This window comes from Peromyscus leucopus, chromosome 20 (assembly GCF_004664715.2).
Source record: "Peromyscus leucopus breed LL Stock chromosome 20, UCI_PerLeu_2.1, whole genome shotgun sequence".
Lineage (NCBI taxonomy): Eukaryota > Metazoa > Chordata > Mammalia > Rodentia > Cricetidae > Peromyscus > Peromyscus leucopus.
This window is the reverse complement of record NC_051080.1, coordinates 30102604-30120829: the sequence shown is the minus strand read 5'-3', so window position 1 is coordinate 30120829 and position 18226 is coordinate 30102604. Positions and strand designations below refer to the sequence as shown.

The window sequence follows — 18226 nt, the reverse complement described above, 5'->3', positions numbered from 1 at the left end:
AAGTGGGGTGCCCATTGGGAGGACAGTTGGGCAGTCTTTCAAAAGATCAAACATCACTTTCGTGACCCAGCTATACCTCTGTTAGGTAGCTACCCAAGGTGAGAGTGATCGTATGCTGTTGCCAGAACGTGTACCTGGTAGTTAAATAGCGGCAGGGACCCCCATGTCCATCAGCTGATGAGGAACAGAAGGAGACACACGTGGACACTGGAGCACTGCTCTCCCAGCAGTAAAAATGAACCAGCTCCTGATACCCGCTTTGCCATACATGGACCTCAGAAACACCATGCTGAGGGAGAGAGACCATCGTGTGTGACTCCTCTTCTGTGAACTGTTGGGAAGGGGCATGCAGGCCTGTGGAGAGAGGCTGCCAGTGGCAGCGGGGGTGGGCGTGGAGTTTGGTCTGATGTAATTACACCAAGGCTTCTCTTTAGGATGCTGGCGATGTTTAAGATGGGATCTCAGGGGAGGTAGTGCAACTCTGTAAGTTTCCCAAACTGCTCAGAGATAAAAAGCAGGTGAACGGCAGTGTATAGCTAGTTACACTTGGTTCAGTGGGGCAGGTAGATCGATTTTGGTTTAGTGGTGATTAGGATGAACACCTCACCTCAGCCGAGCACATGCAGCCCCTGGAAAGGTGTTCTGTCTCCTTCCCTGTGGCTGCTTTCAGCCGGCAGCTCAGAGGCCTTGCCTCAGTCCCTGCTGTTCTTAGTAGTTCCCAGGAACCCAGAGGCAACCCACCTAGAAGTGACACAGTCCTCGGCTTGTCCCCTGACCACTTTAGAGCCACATAGAGGAGTAGGAAAGTAGACCTGCCCCACCTTGGAGGCCCTCAGTGTCCAGTCCAGGAGAAGGATGGGGGCAGGGGGCGGTCCTAAGGGAAACCAATCAAAGGGCTGTTGCCAGGGAGGAGGAGCTTGCTGGGGAAAGACCCTGTGTCACCTGCCCACCAGTCTGGACATCTCAAAGCTCACATCTGCAGTCACACAAGGAAGGAAGGACTTGATACTCCAGCTGTCCCTCCAGCCATTTCAAGAGCAACCTCAGTTTTCTTTAATTTTGTAATAGCTTCATGAGATGCATCTGCCTCACCTTTTTGTTTTAGCATCCCATGGTGCTCTAATAAAGCACATAGATACTCTCTGGTGTCTCTGTGTTCCCAGTGGGAAGACCTGGAATGCCTGTTCATAGGGAGCCAGGAGCACCGAGTAGAGGAGAGAATTCTTTATAGAGTGGGTTCTTCTTCTTCTTCTTCTTCTTCTTCTTCTTCTTCTTCTTCTTCTTCTTCTTCTTCTCCTCCTCCTCCTCCTCCTCCTCCTCCTCCTCCTCCTCCTCCTCCTCCCCCTCCCCTTCCCCCTCCTCCCTCCCTCCTCCCCTTCCTTCCTTCCTTCCTTCCTTCCTTCCTTCCTTCCTTCCTTCCTTCCTTACTTCCTTCCTTCCTTCCACTCATCCTCCTTCTTTCTTCTTCTTCGTAGGGGCTGGGAGAGAGATTCCCATGGGAATGACTCGCAGTTAACGTGTTTATTTTTTAAAAAAATGTGTACATCTATTTTTTTCTGAGGTGATTCACTGCATTAAAAAGCAATTATTCAAGTGGGGCTTGGCTGTAATATGTTGTAAACATAGGAGAGGCTGAGCCATGGAATTCGCTCAGAGTTGTTGACTACTACCATGTGCTCTCCACCTGTGTGATAGTGAATGGTCAGCAGTAAAAAATGCCCTTGACCTTGGCCTCACTCCTTGTGAGCATAGAGTGGAGGCCGTGTCAGACCACCCGGAGCCTGCAGCCCGGCTTGCCAGCGACTTCCCCCACTCCATAACCCTCCCCCCCCGTCCCCCCGCAGTTGTGTGTGTCTGTGACAACTGAGCACCAGGCCCTGTGGGCACAGCCAGGGCGTCTAGCCTGCTTCTCAAGTGTGTTCCTGTGCGACTGGTCTCAGCGCGTGGCCCGTGTTTTCCCTTCTTTCTCTCTTACTCTTCTCCCTGTCATTTGCCGTGGTTTCAGGTCTGCACATTCCTTGCAGCCTTCTTCCGGCGACGAAATATCGACCAACGTGTCGGTCCAGCTTTACAATGGAGAAACTCAGCCGCTGGTCATCACCTTGGAGAACATCGGACTGGAGCCTCTGGAGCAGCTGGAAGTCACCTCCAAGCTTCTCACCACCAAGGGTAGGTGGCCTGGGGACCGTCCGTGTGCTCAGAGAGCCGATGCTGGCTTACCCAGAGTGCAGCCGAGTCACCGGGAAGTCTAGGGCTGTGGGCTCTCTTCACAGTGTCCCTCAGCGCCAAGTTCTTCACCTGGAATTTAAGTAAGTTGGTAATGGGCTTTGGTGGATGCTTGAAGGAATTCGTTAATGTTGCTGAGTGACAGAAAACTGTAGTCTATATGACAAAACTTTTAAAAATAGCATTTTTATTAACTTTATTTTATGCAGTGTATTTCTATTATATTCACCCCCAACTCTTCCTAGATCCACCCCCACCTTCGTACCCATCTAATTTTGTGTCTTTTTTTTTTTTTTTTTTTTGGGTAAAAAGCTCATTACGTCCAATCTATGCTGTCATATACTCTTGGATGTGTGGCCATCATCTGTAGCATGGTCAGTCTACAAAGAGCAACAGATACTCTTAAAAAAACATGGGCTCCCTTCTTCTAGCAGCTATCAGTTACCAATAGCTCCCCAGCTAGGAGCGGGACTTCCTGTCCACCTCCCCTCTCCATGCTGGGGTTTCGTTTGGCTTGGCCTTTCATAGGTCTCGAGCATGCTGTTACAATCACTGTGAATTCAGATGTGCTTGCTAGCCTGCTATGTCCAGAGAACAGTTTTCTTGTAGTCCTCTGCTACCTCTGCTTCTTAGAACCTATCCACCTTCTCTTCCCTGATGATGGTCTCTGAGCTTTTGGAGAAGGGGGTGTGAGGTAGATGTCCTGTTTAGGGTTCAGTACCCCTAAGTCTCTTATTCTCAACCTTGTCCAGTTGTGAGTCTCTGTGTTAATCACCATCTGCTTTAAGAAACAGCTTCTCTGTTGAGGATTGAGAGAGTTAATCTGTAAGTGTAACAGTTAGTCTTAGGAGTCAGTTTAATACTCTGTCCATTTAGCAGAATAACAGTATTAGGTTCCCCTCCAGGGCCTGTGCCCTCTCTAGTCACAGGTTCTTGGCCCTGACAGTGATGCCAAGATATGGGTTTCATCTTGTGGAATGGGTCTTAAATCCAATCATAAAGTGTTTGGTTGCCTCCATGACATTTATACCACTTTTGCACTGGTGAGCATGTCTTATTAGACCCATTATTATTGTAGCCTAGAAGGTTTATTCCTGGGGAAGATTGGTGATGACTTTTCTCCTCTGATGATGTGTACAACACCCTTCAGCATGAAAGCTAGCCAGCAGAGATGAAGCTAGATTTCTCTATGTTCTATGACCCAGGTATGTGATGTCTTCAGGAATAGTCTTCTATGGTGAAACTTTTCCCCCTCTCCTGTAACCTATCTTGCCTTCCTAATTTAGAAACTGGAAAATATTTTTTTCCTTTCTTAAAAATAAATCCAAGTGATACTCATATGCCTGTTGTTCACTCTGATCCCGCGTTCTTTCTGTAGCACAGCCCTTGTGTGTCTCTCCCTTAAAAGAAAATGTTGGCTGTCATTAAGAACACAATTCCAGTCTGGGGCATGGTGGTGCATGCCTTTAATCCCAGCACCTGGGAGGCAGAGGCAGGTGGATCTCTGTGAGTTTGAGGCCAAGTTGGTCTGCAGAATGAGTTCCACTACAGCCAGAGCTACATAGTGACACCCTGTCTCAAAAACAATCAAAAAACAAACTACAAACAAACCATCCCACAATTGCATGTCATGGACATCACACTTAACCCTTGAAGCTGTGACCCAGCCAGCTGTCCTGTCTATTCCTCGTCTACCTTCTCTGCTCAATCAGTTCACTTTTGGGCTCCCAGCCCAGTCAGCACGCCTCTGAAAACCTTCCCAATCCCTGGGTGTTGGGTCTTTTTCTGTCGTCCCAAGAGTACTCTCTGTTGACTCTCTGTCTCCAGTGGGCAGTGAGTGTCTCAAAAACCGTGACTAGCTTTTTTTATTGTTAGGGCCTGGCACATCGTAGGTGTGCAGGACAGAAGGGCTGCAGTGGAATGCCATTTTCATATTTAAATAAAAAGGTAGTGACAGCATCTTGTCTGCCTGTTGAGAGGATATGATAAATGTGGGGGGCCACTCTGAAGCCCTTTGCTTCATGTGGTCCCTTGGGCTATGCACCCAGCAGTGCTCTGGTCAAGCTATAGCCTCTGCTCTCTCAGGCCCTTCTTCCGTCCTGGAGGCCTTGGTGGCCCGAAGCCCCTCAGCACCGCCTCTGCTCAGGTGTGGCTTCTCTCTGACCCTGCCAGGCCCCGCTAGGCCTCCACATTCTGACGCCTTTGAATTCTTCTGACTAGAGTGTTCTGGCAGCCCCCCCCCCAATCCTCACTCTTGTTAGAAAAGGATTCCCAAGTGTGGAAGAAATGAAGGATGTCATTGTAGCCAGCCCGTGCATCCCAGTCATCTTTTCTCCACAGTTGGCACTTTCCTCTGTTGCCTCATTCTGTGTCTCTTACACTTCCTGTCTGTCCATCCATCTCTCCAATGCTGTTTAAGATTGCAGATGGCAGTTCGTTTTACCTCCAAGTGCTTTGGCACACATCAGTGCAAGTCTAGTTTCTTTGTGTTAACCGTGTATACGTGACATGTTTACCTTCTGAACAACACGCCGCGATGTTCAAACCCTTACCAAGGGTACCAGAGTTCCAACTGTACTCTAGTGCGGGACATTTCCACCTTCTGAGGAAGCTCCCTCAGGTTCCTTCCCAGTGACCCCTTCTCAGAGGCAACCATACTTGTCACATTGGGTTACCCATCATGCCTTGCACATGCCTAACCTGGTCTCTTCTGTTTCTCAAGCAGGGAACCTCACTGCTTGTACTTCATAGGCAGGAACTCTGAAAGTAACAGAGGACAGCCACCTATCTGAAGCCACAGATTCAGGGGGAAGAAAGCAGGATGAGAAGCAAGATTCAAACTGTTTTTAATTTTAAAGATTTTTAGTTTTTATTTTACACGTGTGAGTGTTTTCCTTGAATGTATGTCTGTGTACCGCGTGTTTGCCTGGTACCCATGGAGTCCAGAAGAGGATGTTGTATCTCCTGAAACTGGAATCAGAGATGCTCGTGAGCGTATGTATGGGTGCTGGAAACTGAACCCAGGTCCCCTGTAAGAGCAGCCGGTGTTCTTAACTGCTGCGCCCCGTCTCCGGCACCTGACTTTCAATTTTTAAAGCCACGACACAGTGGGTTTCCTTTCGGGATTCCGTCTATATGCGGATGCTTTTCAAGGCCCTGCTCTCAGCTCTGCTGGCCTCCAGGGAGGAAGACGTGCAGACGTGTAATGCCAGGCATCATGTAGCCATTTCCGAAGCAGCGCAGTTACAACTGAAAGATTAAAGCCATCATTCATTTTTTTATTACTGTCCCAAGCAGCGGTACATTTACATGTAGAATTAAATTAGCGAAAACAGGCCATCTGCTTTCAAAATATACAGAGGAAATAATCCCTGCGGCGGCTTGGCGGCTTGGCGGCTTGCATTCTGCAGTGGAGAAAAGCTGTTAGCATCAACAGATGACCCGCCTGACGTGAGGAGACGAGGAACTGGCCTCAGCTGGGAGCACTGGTTCCGTGCTGGGGCCTGAGACTCAGCCATGCCTGTTAAAGGAGCCCCCTTTTTCTGCACACGCGTTGTCTTTATGGGAAGTCCAGTGCGCCCTGCTTCTTTAACGTCCAACTGGGGACGTCTCTGGGTTCCCATGCTGTTTTCTTTGTTCTGAGTTAGCTTTGTTTTCTACCTCAACAGTAGCAATCGCCATTCCGTTCCCCGATCTCCCAGTAGCAGGTTCCCCGATCTCCCAGTAGCAGGCGAGCGGCACATCTCACATTCGCAGCCTCCATAGACATCTCCAGGGAGGGGTGGTGAATTGGGCTTTTTTCTGCTGCAGCTTCAGGACAGAAGAGCTGGGGCGCAGTGACAGTAAGTGTGGGCACATGGGGTGGGCTGTCCTGTGAACTGTGAGGCACGCTGACAGGACCCTGGAAGCCCTCAGGAGGCAGGCCCTAGGGAGCTTCCTTCCCTTGCACTCCGGTTTGCTTAAGTCACATCTGCATACCCTTTGTCTTTGCGGAGCGTGCTCGCACACCTGGAGCCTGGGCACTTGCAGGAGCCTGCCTGCAGGACCAGAAGGTAACCGGCAGCGTCCTTGACAGCCACCACTTTTGCCCGCGTCCCCCCATCTCCTAGAGGAACCCATTGCCTGCAGTCATTCGCCCTCTTTCCATACTCTGGGCTCTCCTGACCTGTGAGATGCTCGTCACAAGCCCCTTGAAAGAGGCCTTTTGCTTCTCGGGTGTGTACTGAGGTCCAGTGAGACCCTTCCTGGGCCTAGACTGTCTTTGGGGCTTTGATGGGTTGAGGGTCCTTGTTCACAGGTTCCTACGATGCAGATGTAGCGTATCTATACTGTTTGAAGACATGGGTATCTTGCCCCATAGGGTGTATGTACCCTTAAAATCTCAACTTCCTTGTTACAGAATCTTTCTATGTTGTGAAAGGTGTAAACTCCCATCTTAAAGTACCACAGAGTTCAGTGGAATGAAGGCAAGCTCAGGAAACATGTATTCGTTTTCCCACAGACATTGTAAGAAAGCTCAGAGTATACATGTATACAAGCACAGGTAGACAGGTTTGTGGCTCCATGGGGTTGATCCCCAGCAGCACAAACTGCAGAACAAAACCAAGAAAGCAAGTGTGAACACAGAGCACATGGATACACATACGTGCCCCTAGGCCGTTCTTTTCCTTGTTTTGTTTTCAGATTCATTGTGTGTGTGTGTGTGTGTGTATGTGTGTGTGTGTGTGTGTGTGTGTGTGTGTGTGTACACCTGCAAGTATGTGGGTGTGCCTGTGTGTTGTGCTGGTGCCTGTGGAGGTCAGAAGAGGGCATCAGATGCCCTGGAGCAGGACTTATGGACAGTTGTAAGCAAGCTGATGTGAGTGCTGGGAATGAAACTCCAGTCCTCTACAAGAGCAACAAGTGCTCTTAACCACTGAACCTGTCTACGGCTCCCATTCTTTTTCTTTTCAGTTTATGTGTGTGTGTTTATTGTATATGTGTGCACGGGTGTGTGTTCACGTGGGCACAGGGGTGCAGGTTAGAGGACAACCTCAAGTTTCATGGTCCTCTCCTTGTTTGAGACAGCTTCTCTTGTGTTGCTTGCTGACGTGCCCACAGTGCTAGCCGGCCTGTGAGCATCCATGGATCCTCCTGTGTCTGCTTCTCACTTCTCCATAGCAGCACCAAGATTATATGTCCACATGCCACTATGCCCAGCCTTACATGGGTTCTGGAAAATTGGACTCAGGTCCACATGCTTTGTGGCAAGTGTTTTCTTCATAGAGCCATCCCTAGCCCAGTTCCTTCACTCTCTGAATTGATTGATTGATTGATTGATTGATTGATTGATTGTTTTTTCAAGACAGGGTTTCTCTGTGTAGTTTTGTTGCCTATCCTGGATCTCGCTCTGTAGACCAGGCTGGCCTTGAACTCACAGAGATCCGCCTGGCTCTGCCTCCTGAGTGCTGGGATTAAAGGCGTGCGCCACCGCCACCCGGCTGGTCTATTTTTTTATTGCCAAGTTTTATAATGAATTATTTAAAAGTAGTTTTTAGTTCCCATGTAGTTGCTTAAGCACACTAAACAAGTCAAGAACGTGAAAATATCTGTTAATGCTCAACATTATTTTAATATATTTACTCTATGATGCAAAGATTAAACATTTAGTTAGTGTATCAGAGGTCATTGTGTCCAGCAGCATATTTTTATAATTTGGAAATAGTTATTAAGATAGACAAAAAAACAGAATTTAATTTAAATTCAAAGATGGTCCATGTTTATCACCTAGAATCTTGATTGGCCCAAATTTAAACCCAACAGACTGATTCTGCAATACTTTTAACATTAAAGAAATTTATGAGTTTTGAGAAATACCTTGTCAGAGACATCTATATTGCCCACACGCCATCTTCTGACATCACATCTGATGCTTTTAATCATAGTTATGAAGGTAGCCAGGTTTCCTGTAAGTAATATTTTGTATGGTCAAAAGAAGTTAATGAAGTGATCAGTTCATTATGCCAAATGTGCTTGTGCTTAATATCACCCTTTCCTGGTTTTTGAAGCTCAGATGTGTTGATTTTGGTTCATCATCAGTGTTAACACCACTTCCAGGAAAGGCAGAACTGGATCCTTCCTTCCACGCTCCCATCACTGAACTTGGACCGCTCTGTCAGGCCCGCCAGCTGAACACTGACATTCTTTAGTTAACAAGTATAACGGCACCTACCTACACGAGTGTAGAAATTGTCCTTCCTGAAAGAAATTACGTACAACAAATTGCTTTCTAAAAATACAGAGATCACACCCGTGTCTCCTGTCACGCTGACAACTTCACCTGCATGTTGCGTGCAGAGAGTTGAATGTCTGAACAGAGAGTGAGGCCTCTGTGTTACGGCTTTGGCGGGTGAGATGCTCTGTGTCCCTTGCTTTCTCCTCCCATGGGTAGCGTCGTGTTCCTGAAATTAGAAACTTCTCCGATGGTGAAGGTTTTTCTATAGTGGTGTCCATTTCGATTCTCAGTGCGAAATCACCAGCTTCATTGATGGCACTAAAGGAGACCCGAGCACTGGGGCAGTGACCATCGTTTCGGACAGTACAGTAAAGAGAATCAGGGGAGACGGGCTGGGTTATTGATTTCTATCTGGTGTTATTCTTAGATGCAGACCACCCTGTTGGGTTCTGGAAAATCCTTTTAGTCGTTCCAGTCTGCAGCCAGTGGTTCTAGGAAGAGATAAACACAGGAAGGCCCACTTCCGAAGCTTGAAGCCAGATTCTCTGTTGCTGTAGCCGCAGGGTCTCCTTCACACTCGGACTTACCTCTTCGCTGTGTCTTAGAAATACTCTCATGATTTGGCACCAGAAGGAAATCAGCTGTACCCTAACCCATGAATTGGCTTAGTATTTGAATGCGTCACCCTTCAAACCTCAGAACTTAGTAATTAGTCAGCAGTACACTCAGACACCGTTTGAAGTAAGCCGCATGCTTGGGAAGGAAGGGCAGGGCTGCCTGCACGTGGGGCTTTTGGTGCGTCTTGGTTATTTATTGGCCTTGGGCTGCGTGGGGGCCTGGGTGGCTGGTGATGCTCCAGTCTCCCCCAGGTGATCCTGTGAGAGCACGTGGGATCCTACGGTTGCTCCTAGTCACTGTCACCTTAACTGCTTGAGCCGCATTAGACAAGGCAGCTGAGTGCTCTCCTCTGGGTGCTCCGCCTCCTCACGCTTCCAGAGCAGATGCCCATGCCTCAGGAGTAGCCAGAGCCTTGCCCGGCGCCTCTCAGGCAGGCAGCGACCACTGCCTTGGCAGGCTCAGAATGGGCGAAGTCAGCAGATAGTTCTGCGTCCTTGGTCTGCCAGGCCTGGTAACCCTAGCAAAGGGCTTATCTAGCTGACTTCAAATGAGACGGAGTGGGTGTGCCACCCTTGAAGAAGATGGGTAGCTGTACAGGTTTATGGCTTCAGCTCTTTTTTTCCTTGCCCTTAGAAATTGCATTTCTGCAAGAGTGAAATTGAAATCTTCCTCTTCTAGGCGTGTAAAGCCACACGGAGCCTTGAAACAGTTGCAGGGGAACGAGAGTTACAGCCTCGGCAGGGAGTTGAGCGGGCAGCCCCCGCTCTCCCGTGTTCTGTCCACATGGAACCCGGGGCCAGAGCAGCTCACGGACCCAGGGGTCCGGTAACGAGCTGCCTGGAGCTGCCACAACGGACGTCACTCACCCTGCTGATTTCCTGTCTTTGGGGCCCAGCCTGCTTCTGAAGTTGTTATGCTATTTTTATATAATTACTGTTTTTAACATTATGGCCTTGCAGGGTGAGGTTGAAAAACCGATCGTGCGGAAGACTGGTTTCCGCTTTGTGTGTCGTCAGAGAGCAGAGTGTCTTGGGGCGTGAGGAGGAGGAGTTTGCTTCTCAGCAGGTAGATGAGTCGCTGAGAGCAGCCTCCTGTGACGTAGTGTGAGCCAGCAGGAGGCCCCCAAGGTGAGCATTTCAGCCTGACGGGCAAGTGGCCTTGCCGCTCAGGGGCTGGTTCACTGGGACGAAGTCCCTGGCTTTGGTGACAGTCCCTGCCCATGCCTGGCGTGGTCCCGTGCCCCTCTTCTTCTTGTGGTGACGCGTAGGAGGCACTGGGCACAGTCCTAGCCCCGCACAGCCCTGGCCCTCTCAAGCACCGGGGAACACAGGAGTGCGTCCCACAGGCTGCTGTTGCTACGGTCCCCTCTGTCACTGTTGTCTTGTGGAATGTCACCTGGCTAGCCACCAGCCGGAGCATTGTGGTTCTTTGCCCTGACTCAGTTTCTTAGCCTAGCATTCAGTTGTTGCGTTATACCGCTAAGGATCAAACTCACGGCCTTGACCATGCTAAGCATGCATTCTCGCTCTGAGCTACATCTCTCTCTGTTCTTCTCTCTTTCTTATTCTTTACTGTTTTTTTTTCTTTTTTTTGTGGTGCTAGGTGTTGAACTCGGGACCTTGTGTATGCTAGGCAAGTGCTCTCACCCTATGCTATACTTCAATACCTTCCTCTTTTTATATTTATTATTTATTATTTATTCTTTTTAGTTTAGTGGTTTTTTTTTTTTTTTTTTTTTTTTTTTTTTTTTGAGACAGAGTTTTATTCTGTTACCCAGACTGGCCTTGGGCTCGCAATGTAGCCCAGGCTAGCCTCAAACTTGTGGCAACCCTCCTGCTCTCAGATCCCCAGATGCTGGGGCCATAGGTGTGACCCATTGTACCTGGCTTACCCTTTTACTTTTTGTAGCTAGGATTTTTTTTTTCCTCCAGTGGGTTTCATCTGTAGCTTCCTTTCTTACAAACAGTTTTTTTTTTTTTTTTTTTTTTTTTTTTTTCTGGTATCCACTGTATTTCAGGCATTGTGCTTTAGGGAGCAGGATGGCAGCAGTCAGGATCCCCAGGGGGCTCTGAGTGTGGCAGGAGACTGGGCTGTGAGCAGGGGCAGCATGCCCACAGAAACAGAGGGCAGGAGAAAAGCCACAGCGGGATTATACTCTTGCCTTTCCTGGCTCTGCTAGGTTCCTGTCTGCTCTCTGGTCACCAACTCTTCCTCTTTTTATCCAACTCCTCCACAAGCCTGTGCCCAGCAGCATCTCCCCATCTTGACCCATGCTGGGCACTGGGGGAGGGGAGCCCCCATGTGAGAGTCTGATCCAGGCCTTCACCTGTCTCTGTGCCCCATCTGCGAACACACATCCACGTGCCTAGAACCTTGCTGACCCCTGATAACCTTCTGTGATTCCCCCCGCCCCCCAGCTCTGACCTTCATCCCTGGGCACAGTGTCCATTGTCGCTTGCTGGCAGCCTTTCCTGCCTCTTCTAGAAGGCTTGGCCATGCCGCTCCCACCACGCCCGGCCGCTTACACCAGTCAACAACACTCACCTTGTCTTTGTGTTCTTCCATAGTCAGACATTTATTACATTTATATGCAGTTGCTGTGCCAGCACATGAATAATGCATGGGTCCTGTCCTCCGGAGCGCGCGGTTCAGCGTGGGAGTCAGGCATGTGTTCACCGAGTTCTGGCTGCACACCCTGAGTTGTATTACCTCCGTGTGACTGGCCGCCGAGAATGGGCCCCGCAGCTGTGCTTGCTGAGAAGATGTCAAAACTCCCCAGTGACTAAAAGCCATTCAGCTCGGCGCCCACTGGCACCCGGGCAGGATGGCGGTGTCTCTGTGTCTAGTTTGGCATTTTAATGGCAAATTCTAGGGGTCACGCTGGAGAAGTCCGCAATCTTAGCTGATCTCTAGACAGGGTGACATGCCTTGCCCACAGCACGGTGGGAGTCGGTGCGCTTGGCTCATTGAGGGTGCGGATTGGAAGGAGACGAGACAGGGAGAGCAGAAGTCAGGGTTGGAGAGGTTTTGTTTTGTTTTGTTTTTTTATGTTCCATTTCCACCAGGTGGGTTGGGTGCTTGGTGTGTTGTACCTTCTGCCAGGAAACTGAAAAGAGGAAACAAGCCCACCTCTTAAGACTGAAGCGGGCATGATTTCACAGGTCTGGTGTGGGGCTCAACAAGGGGGCGTGGAAGAGTAGATGCAGGGCAGCTTGTGGGAGTGGAGTCTGGCTCTCCTCACTTCGGTTGCCGAAAGTATGAAGGTTGGTGGGGACCTATCCAGACAGGAACTGTGTGGATTTGGTGACATGGTCTATGGCCTCCTTTTCATGGATGTGCCCACCTGGCCGAGCTCTCTGTGGCAGCAACGGATGCAGTCCCTGGCTTTCACTGTCTGTCTCCCCTCTGCTTCCTCTTTACCAGCTTGCATAGGCTGTGGCCTCAAAGACAGCGCCCAGCCAGGGGGTGGAAGCCTGGGGGACCTTCAGAGTTCATTTAAACCCTTTTAAGACCTGAAAGCCACCTACAAAAAGCCTCCCAGTCAGGCAAGAAGAATGCTGTATTTGTAATCTTTTGAGGTAATCCCTCTGCCCCATGAGAGAGCTGGTTCTCTCATGCAAATCTGGGCCTCTGAGAGGCTAGTGAGTTTTATTTCTAGGTAGTTGATTAATTCAGCAGACAGTTATCGAACCTGTTTGGTGTGCAGCCGAGGCAAAGTTTCTTCAGAGAGCTTTGTGCCGAGAGGAACCTGGCTTCTCGCCTGGCCCATTTTTGGAAACCACTCTGCTCTTGTCCCACCCTGCCCTCCCACCAGACCCTTATCCTTCCTAGAGCAGAGACCACGTCTTCCTTACAGCGCACTGGCCGGATGGGATGGGTGCAGCGGCTGGAGCAGCTTCTGGGTCTCCCACCCCATCGATTCCCATGTGCTAGGTTGCTGTGCTGAGATGTAACATAGCCCCATTTAATCTCACAAAATTGAACACTGGTGCCTTTACTCACTCTTGGGAGTGACAGAGGATGTGTGGCTGTGCTCATTCAAGGAGCCGAGAGTGCCAATGTGGGGAGTTCAAGTTCAGGCCTGTGACCCCAGAGCTCACACGCTTGATTGAGTATTGAATTTTGTTCTCACTTTCTTTTCTCGAGGTATTGTATACCTCCCATGAGGTTTTCCTGGGGAATTCTCCGGGCTTCAGTTCAAATGCTGGTTAGTTCATATCTCAGGAGAGAGGCTGGAGGATAGTGGAAAGGGCATTGTTCTTGTGCGATATTGCTCTGATTTTTCTTCTTGTCTCTTTCTTTCTTTCTTTCTTTCTTTCTTTCTTTCTTTCTTTCTTTCTTTCTTTCTTTCTTTCTTTCTTTCTTTCTCTCTCTCTCTCTCTCTCTCTCTCTCTCTCTCTCTCTCTCCCTCCCTCCCTCCCTCCCTCCCTCCCTCCCTCCCTCCCTCCCTCCCTCCCTCTCTCCCTCCCTCCCTTCCTCCCTCCCTCTCTGGCAGGGTATCATGTAGCCCAGGCTGGCCTTGAAGTTGCTTTGTAGGCAAGGATGATCTCAAACTTCTGCTTCTGCTGTTTTTTTTGATCACGCACTAGGATTACAGGCAATTCCCCACCACGCCTGGTTCCCGTGATAATGGAGATTGAACCCGGGGCCATGCATACCAGGGAAACACTCAAACAACTGTGTTCCGTGCTCAGCTCCCTGGGTGTTGTGTCTTAGCCGATCCTCGCCAGTGCCTCTGTGCCTCTCGAAAGCTGCTGCTTGAGTTTCCTTATACTTCATTGGGACAGGGCAGTTCTCATGTGTACAAGACAGTTCTCCATAGGTGGTGACAAGAACCATTATCCTGTAATCCCAGGCCCTGCTACACTATGCCCGCACAGGTCGTGGGAAGGGGAGGCATAGCTTACCTGAGAGGCTTGCACTAGGTTTTTTTTTTTTTTTTTTTTTTTTTTTTTAGCCAGGTACAGTTCTGTTTAGGAATCTGAGCACCTGCCCCTTGCTTGGCTTCCACAGAGTAAATCTACCATTTGTGAGTTTATTCAGCCGTCACAGTCAGGTGTGGGGACACAGATGGCGACACACATGCCTGGGACACAGCCATCCAGTCCCTCAGCTCACATCAGGACACTGGCGTCTTCGCTGTGGACAGCCCTGTAGGAGGATGTGCATGCTGGCTTCCCAGGGCCGTTGGAGTGCATTGGAGGGACTGGGGAAGGGAGGGACCATGGTTTTATGCATATGTCTGTTTGTATATAGAAACTGTGACACAGGCTTATTGTAGTGAATTAAAAAAAATACAAAGCAACTAAAGATTACCCATGATCCTATGACTCAGAGACAGCCAGTGTTAGATAGGTATGAGTTTTTTTTAATTCATCTATTTATTTTACATCCCGGCTGCAGCCTCTCCCCCTCCTCCCCTCCCAGGCCCCCTCCCTCCCTTTCCCCTCCCCCCATCGCCTCCTCTTCTGTCTCCATCCAGGAAAGGGCAGCTCTCCTATGAGTATCAATAAAACATGGCACAACAAGTTGCAGTAAGACTAAGCACCTCCCCGTGTATTAAGACTGGTCAAGGCAACTCAGTAAATGAGTCAGAGACAGCCCCTGTTCCCGCTGTTAAGAATCCCATAAGAGGACCAAGCTACACAACTCTAACATATATGCAGAGTGCCTAGGTCAGTCTCATGCAGGTCCTCTCCTTTTCTTAAAAAATTACTTTTATGTATGTGAGTGTTTTGCTTGTATGCATATATGTGTACCACATATGTGTTTGGTGCCTACAGAAGCCAGATGTGGGCATCAGATCCCCTGGAACTGGAGTTGCAGACATTGAAAGCTACTGTGTAAGTGCTGGGTATCGAACCCAGGCCCTTTGGAAGAGCAGCCAGTGCTCTTAACTGCTGAGCCACCTCTCCAGTGCCCACCTCCTTTTCCTCCTCCTCCTCCTCCTCCTCCTCCTCCTCCTCCTCCTCCTCCTCCTCCTCCTTCTCCTCCTCTTTCTTCTTGTGAATATTTTTATGAGATTGGAGCCGCATTGTACCTTCTACTTGATTCGGCTTTTTCTACATAGCCTTTCCCCATTTGTTCATTATAATTCTAAAGTGATGTCTTGGCGTACATGTGTAGGTTCCATGCCCCATCTTGCTGAGTGCCTCCTGGGTGCCAGGTCTTAGTCATTGAATAGGGAGGGGCACTGATGACAGCTAACACTACTGTGTACTTGTGGAACGCCAGGCATGGTGTCAGATAGCCAGCATGGATTATCTCATTCTTGCACAGCTCTGGGGGAGGGGTGCAAGGGCCACACAGCTAGGCAGAAGCAGAATGGGGTTCAGTGAGTGGGAGAGATACCCGGCACTGGCTGGGTGTTGGCCTGAAGCCAGGATCTGGCCAAGCATTTGACTTCTATCAACAAGTTGATTCTGCATGACAGCCTCTGTTCTAGAGGAGTAAACTGAGACATGCAGAAACTTGGTGACTCTTCCTAGGGTACCCCATCACAGCCTGGGCATGGACTTGGGCATTTTTTTTTTTTGTCTGAGCAAGTGTCTCTAGGTCGCATAGTATCCCCTCTCCAGGTGGCAAGAGACAAAGGCAAGGGCTGACTGACCCTGCCTCTGCCCGTTGACTGCTTGGTGGATGAGAAGATCACGGGGAGCTGAGAGAGTTCAGGGGATGATGTGGAAGGGAGCAAGCAGTACAGGAAAGGAGCCTCAGGAATTCCCAGTTTGAGAAAGCAGGTGGAGCAGGATGAGTGGAGGGTGCCAGGCATGATGGAGGTAGGAGGAGCGAGTGGTCACTGGGGTCAGAGACCATCATGCCGTGTCCAGGAGGTGATGCAGCCAAGGTGCTGGCTGTGTGCCTGTGTTTCAGAGGTTGGTCTGAATGGGTCTCTGGGATGGGGGGCTTTTGCAGGACCTTTGTGTCTTAGCTGACTGGGGCCAGTGCTGGGTGAGGAAATTACCATGTTCTTGTTTCCCCGTGCTTTCGGCCCCTATAGAGCAGGGCAGCTTGGTTTTCTGTAGCTTGGCGTCCCTTATCCCATGCCATTCTGAGTGGAAGTCCTCCTAGCTCCATAGACTGGAGTTCCTGGGTCATTGAGAGGAGCCAGACACTGTGTCTGGCTAGGGAGGAAAGACCTTTCTTCCATTCTGGAGTTGGGTGTAGAACAACAGCCGTCCTCCCAAACCAAATGCATTCCTAAGATTCACGGGTGCTAAGCATCCCATTGGCCTTCCCTTCTGGATTTTCCAAAAACCACCTACTGGGTGCTAACCTTCTGCATTCAGGATAAGAAAGGGAAGCTGACCCCCAATGAAAGTGACATTCAGTGAGTTAGGCAGTGGAGCCTCCATAGTAGGATGAAAGGGGCCTTGAGGTCTGGGGGGCAGGCTCAAGTGTTTAGGACCCTCGGCTGACCAGAGGTTCTGAGGAAGCACAGGGCACATATATGTGGAGCAGTGAGCAAGGCGACCTGGGAGGGCTGCCTAAGATTGAGCAGAGACATCCCCAGGGAGCAGAAGGGAGGCTGCCGGGAACCCTGGTTGCCCAAGCCCAGAGTCCTCAGCACCCTTGAGAGGTGGGAAGGCGGATGTGTGCAGCTGGCAGTCTCACCTCAGGTCAGGCTCTGTCTTGCTCTCTCCGGTTCCTCCCCTGCCCATAGCGCTGAAATCTGTCCCAGTGTGGAGCCAGGTCCTCGTGCTGGCTCTGATGGTGTGACTGACCCTCTAAAGGACAGGGTGCACCCAGGGGCACTCTTGCATGTCCTCGGAGCTGAGGGGCTTGCACTGAGTGCCAAAGGAAGTTTCTGGACACAGGGTTCTGTCCCTTGCTGAGAATTCAGTCGGCCTTACTGCTTCCCTGCAGATCTGCGGCTGAGCTTTTCTGGTTTTCATTGTGAGGTTCTGTGGCTCTCCTGATCTGATGCACTTTCTTCTCTTAACCTGTTCCTTCTTTTGCTTTATTGGGGCTTGGTTACTTACTTCTCTCTAATTGTGACTTTCTAGTTGTGTCCCTGAATTCCTGTGAGGATCTTTTTGGTAGCCATAGCTTCCTGAGGCCATGCAGGTCTTTGCGTTGAAGTCTTTGCTGTCTATATCTGGCTTTCCAGATATTTAACCTCTCAATCATCCAATCATTTCTTCTCTAGCCATCTTTCTCTCCCAGATGGTGCTGACATCACGTGGTAGCTCCTGGAGACCTTCCTAGTGGTAGAGCTGGGGATCCTGAAGGCCAGCAGATACTGGCTGAGCACATGTGCTGGCCAGAGCTCTCATAGCCCAGGACTTCCCTTCCGTTGTCCATTTCAGTTTCCAATAGACACTAGCAAGCGTCTCACAGCTTATTGGGAAGATTGTGAACGTGTGAAAATGTGAGGTGTTCAGAATGAGCAAGTTAAGTGAATGTAAAGTGTTCCCTCACTCCCCCGTTCAGGAACGCCATCTTCTTCTGGCTTTGCTCCCATTAGCGTCCATCTTCAAGGGAACAGGGAGAAATAACCATGGTGGCTTAGATGGGCTCTTCTTGGCGTGTGACTAGTTCTCTAGATGCCATGGTTGAGCTGCTTCTGGCCAAAAGGACACTGACCTGTTTTGATCTCACAGCACAGTCCAGCCTTGAGTGCTCACAGCTGGTGACATCCACTGATTGTTTTTCTTTCACTGGACCTTGGCCCAGTTGTCCATCTTCTACTGAGTTCCTGGAAGTTGATTTATGGGTCGCTAACACCAGCAGAATCCAACATTATGTGGGAAGGGAATGCGTGTGGTGACTTTAGAGTTGTTTCGACCTAGAATTCTAGGTCTTTCTCTTGTTTGTGACTGTGGATAAGCTCCCTTATCTCAATAAGCCTCAGTTTCCCTTTTTGAGACAGTTCATTCGTCATAGAGAATTGGTTTCCAGAAAGGGTAGGATAGGGACAGCAGCTAGGTACTGCCACCTCTGTTAACTGAGGGACCTTGGTAAGAGGGTGTGAGCAAAGTCAGGAAGGACCTCCTTCCTGGGTGGCAGGAGGGACCCATTTTAGTGGTTTCCTGTCCCCTTGTTGGTGGAGGGTTGGCGTTGGGTAGACACTAACATTTTATGGTGGACAGGTGTGAGAGGCTACAGTAGTGTGCCAGTCACATATAGGCCACGTGAAGTCACAATCTGAGTGAATAACCATCAGGG

General features: G+C 49.7%; 1 protein-coding gene across 4 annotated transcripts in view; it reads left to right on the top strand.

Annotated features, from left to right (window-relative positions):
- The window catches only part of Trappc9 (trafficking protein particle complex 9), a 479996-nt gene that overhangs the window by 111976 nt on the left and 349794 nt on the right, over window positions 1-18226 (top strand). For all 4 annotated transcript variants that reach the window (XM_037197522.1, XM_028885994.2, XM_037197521.1 and 1 more), the window contains one exon: window positions 2006-2169. In XM_037197522.1, coding sequence (XP_037053417.1) covers window positions 2006-2169 — 164 coding nt within the window. The remainder of the gene's footprint in view (window positions 1-2005; window positions 2170-18226) is intronic.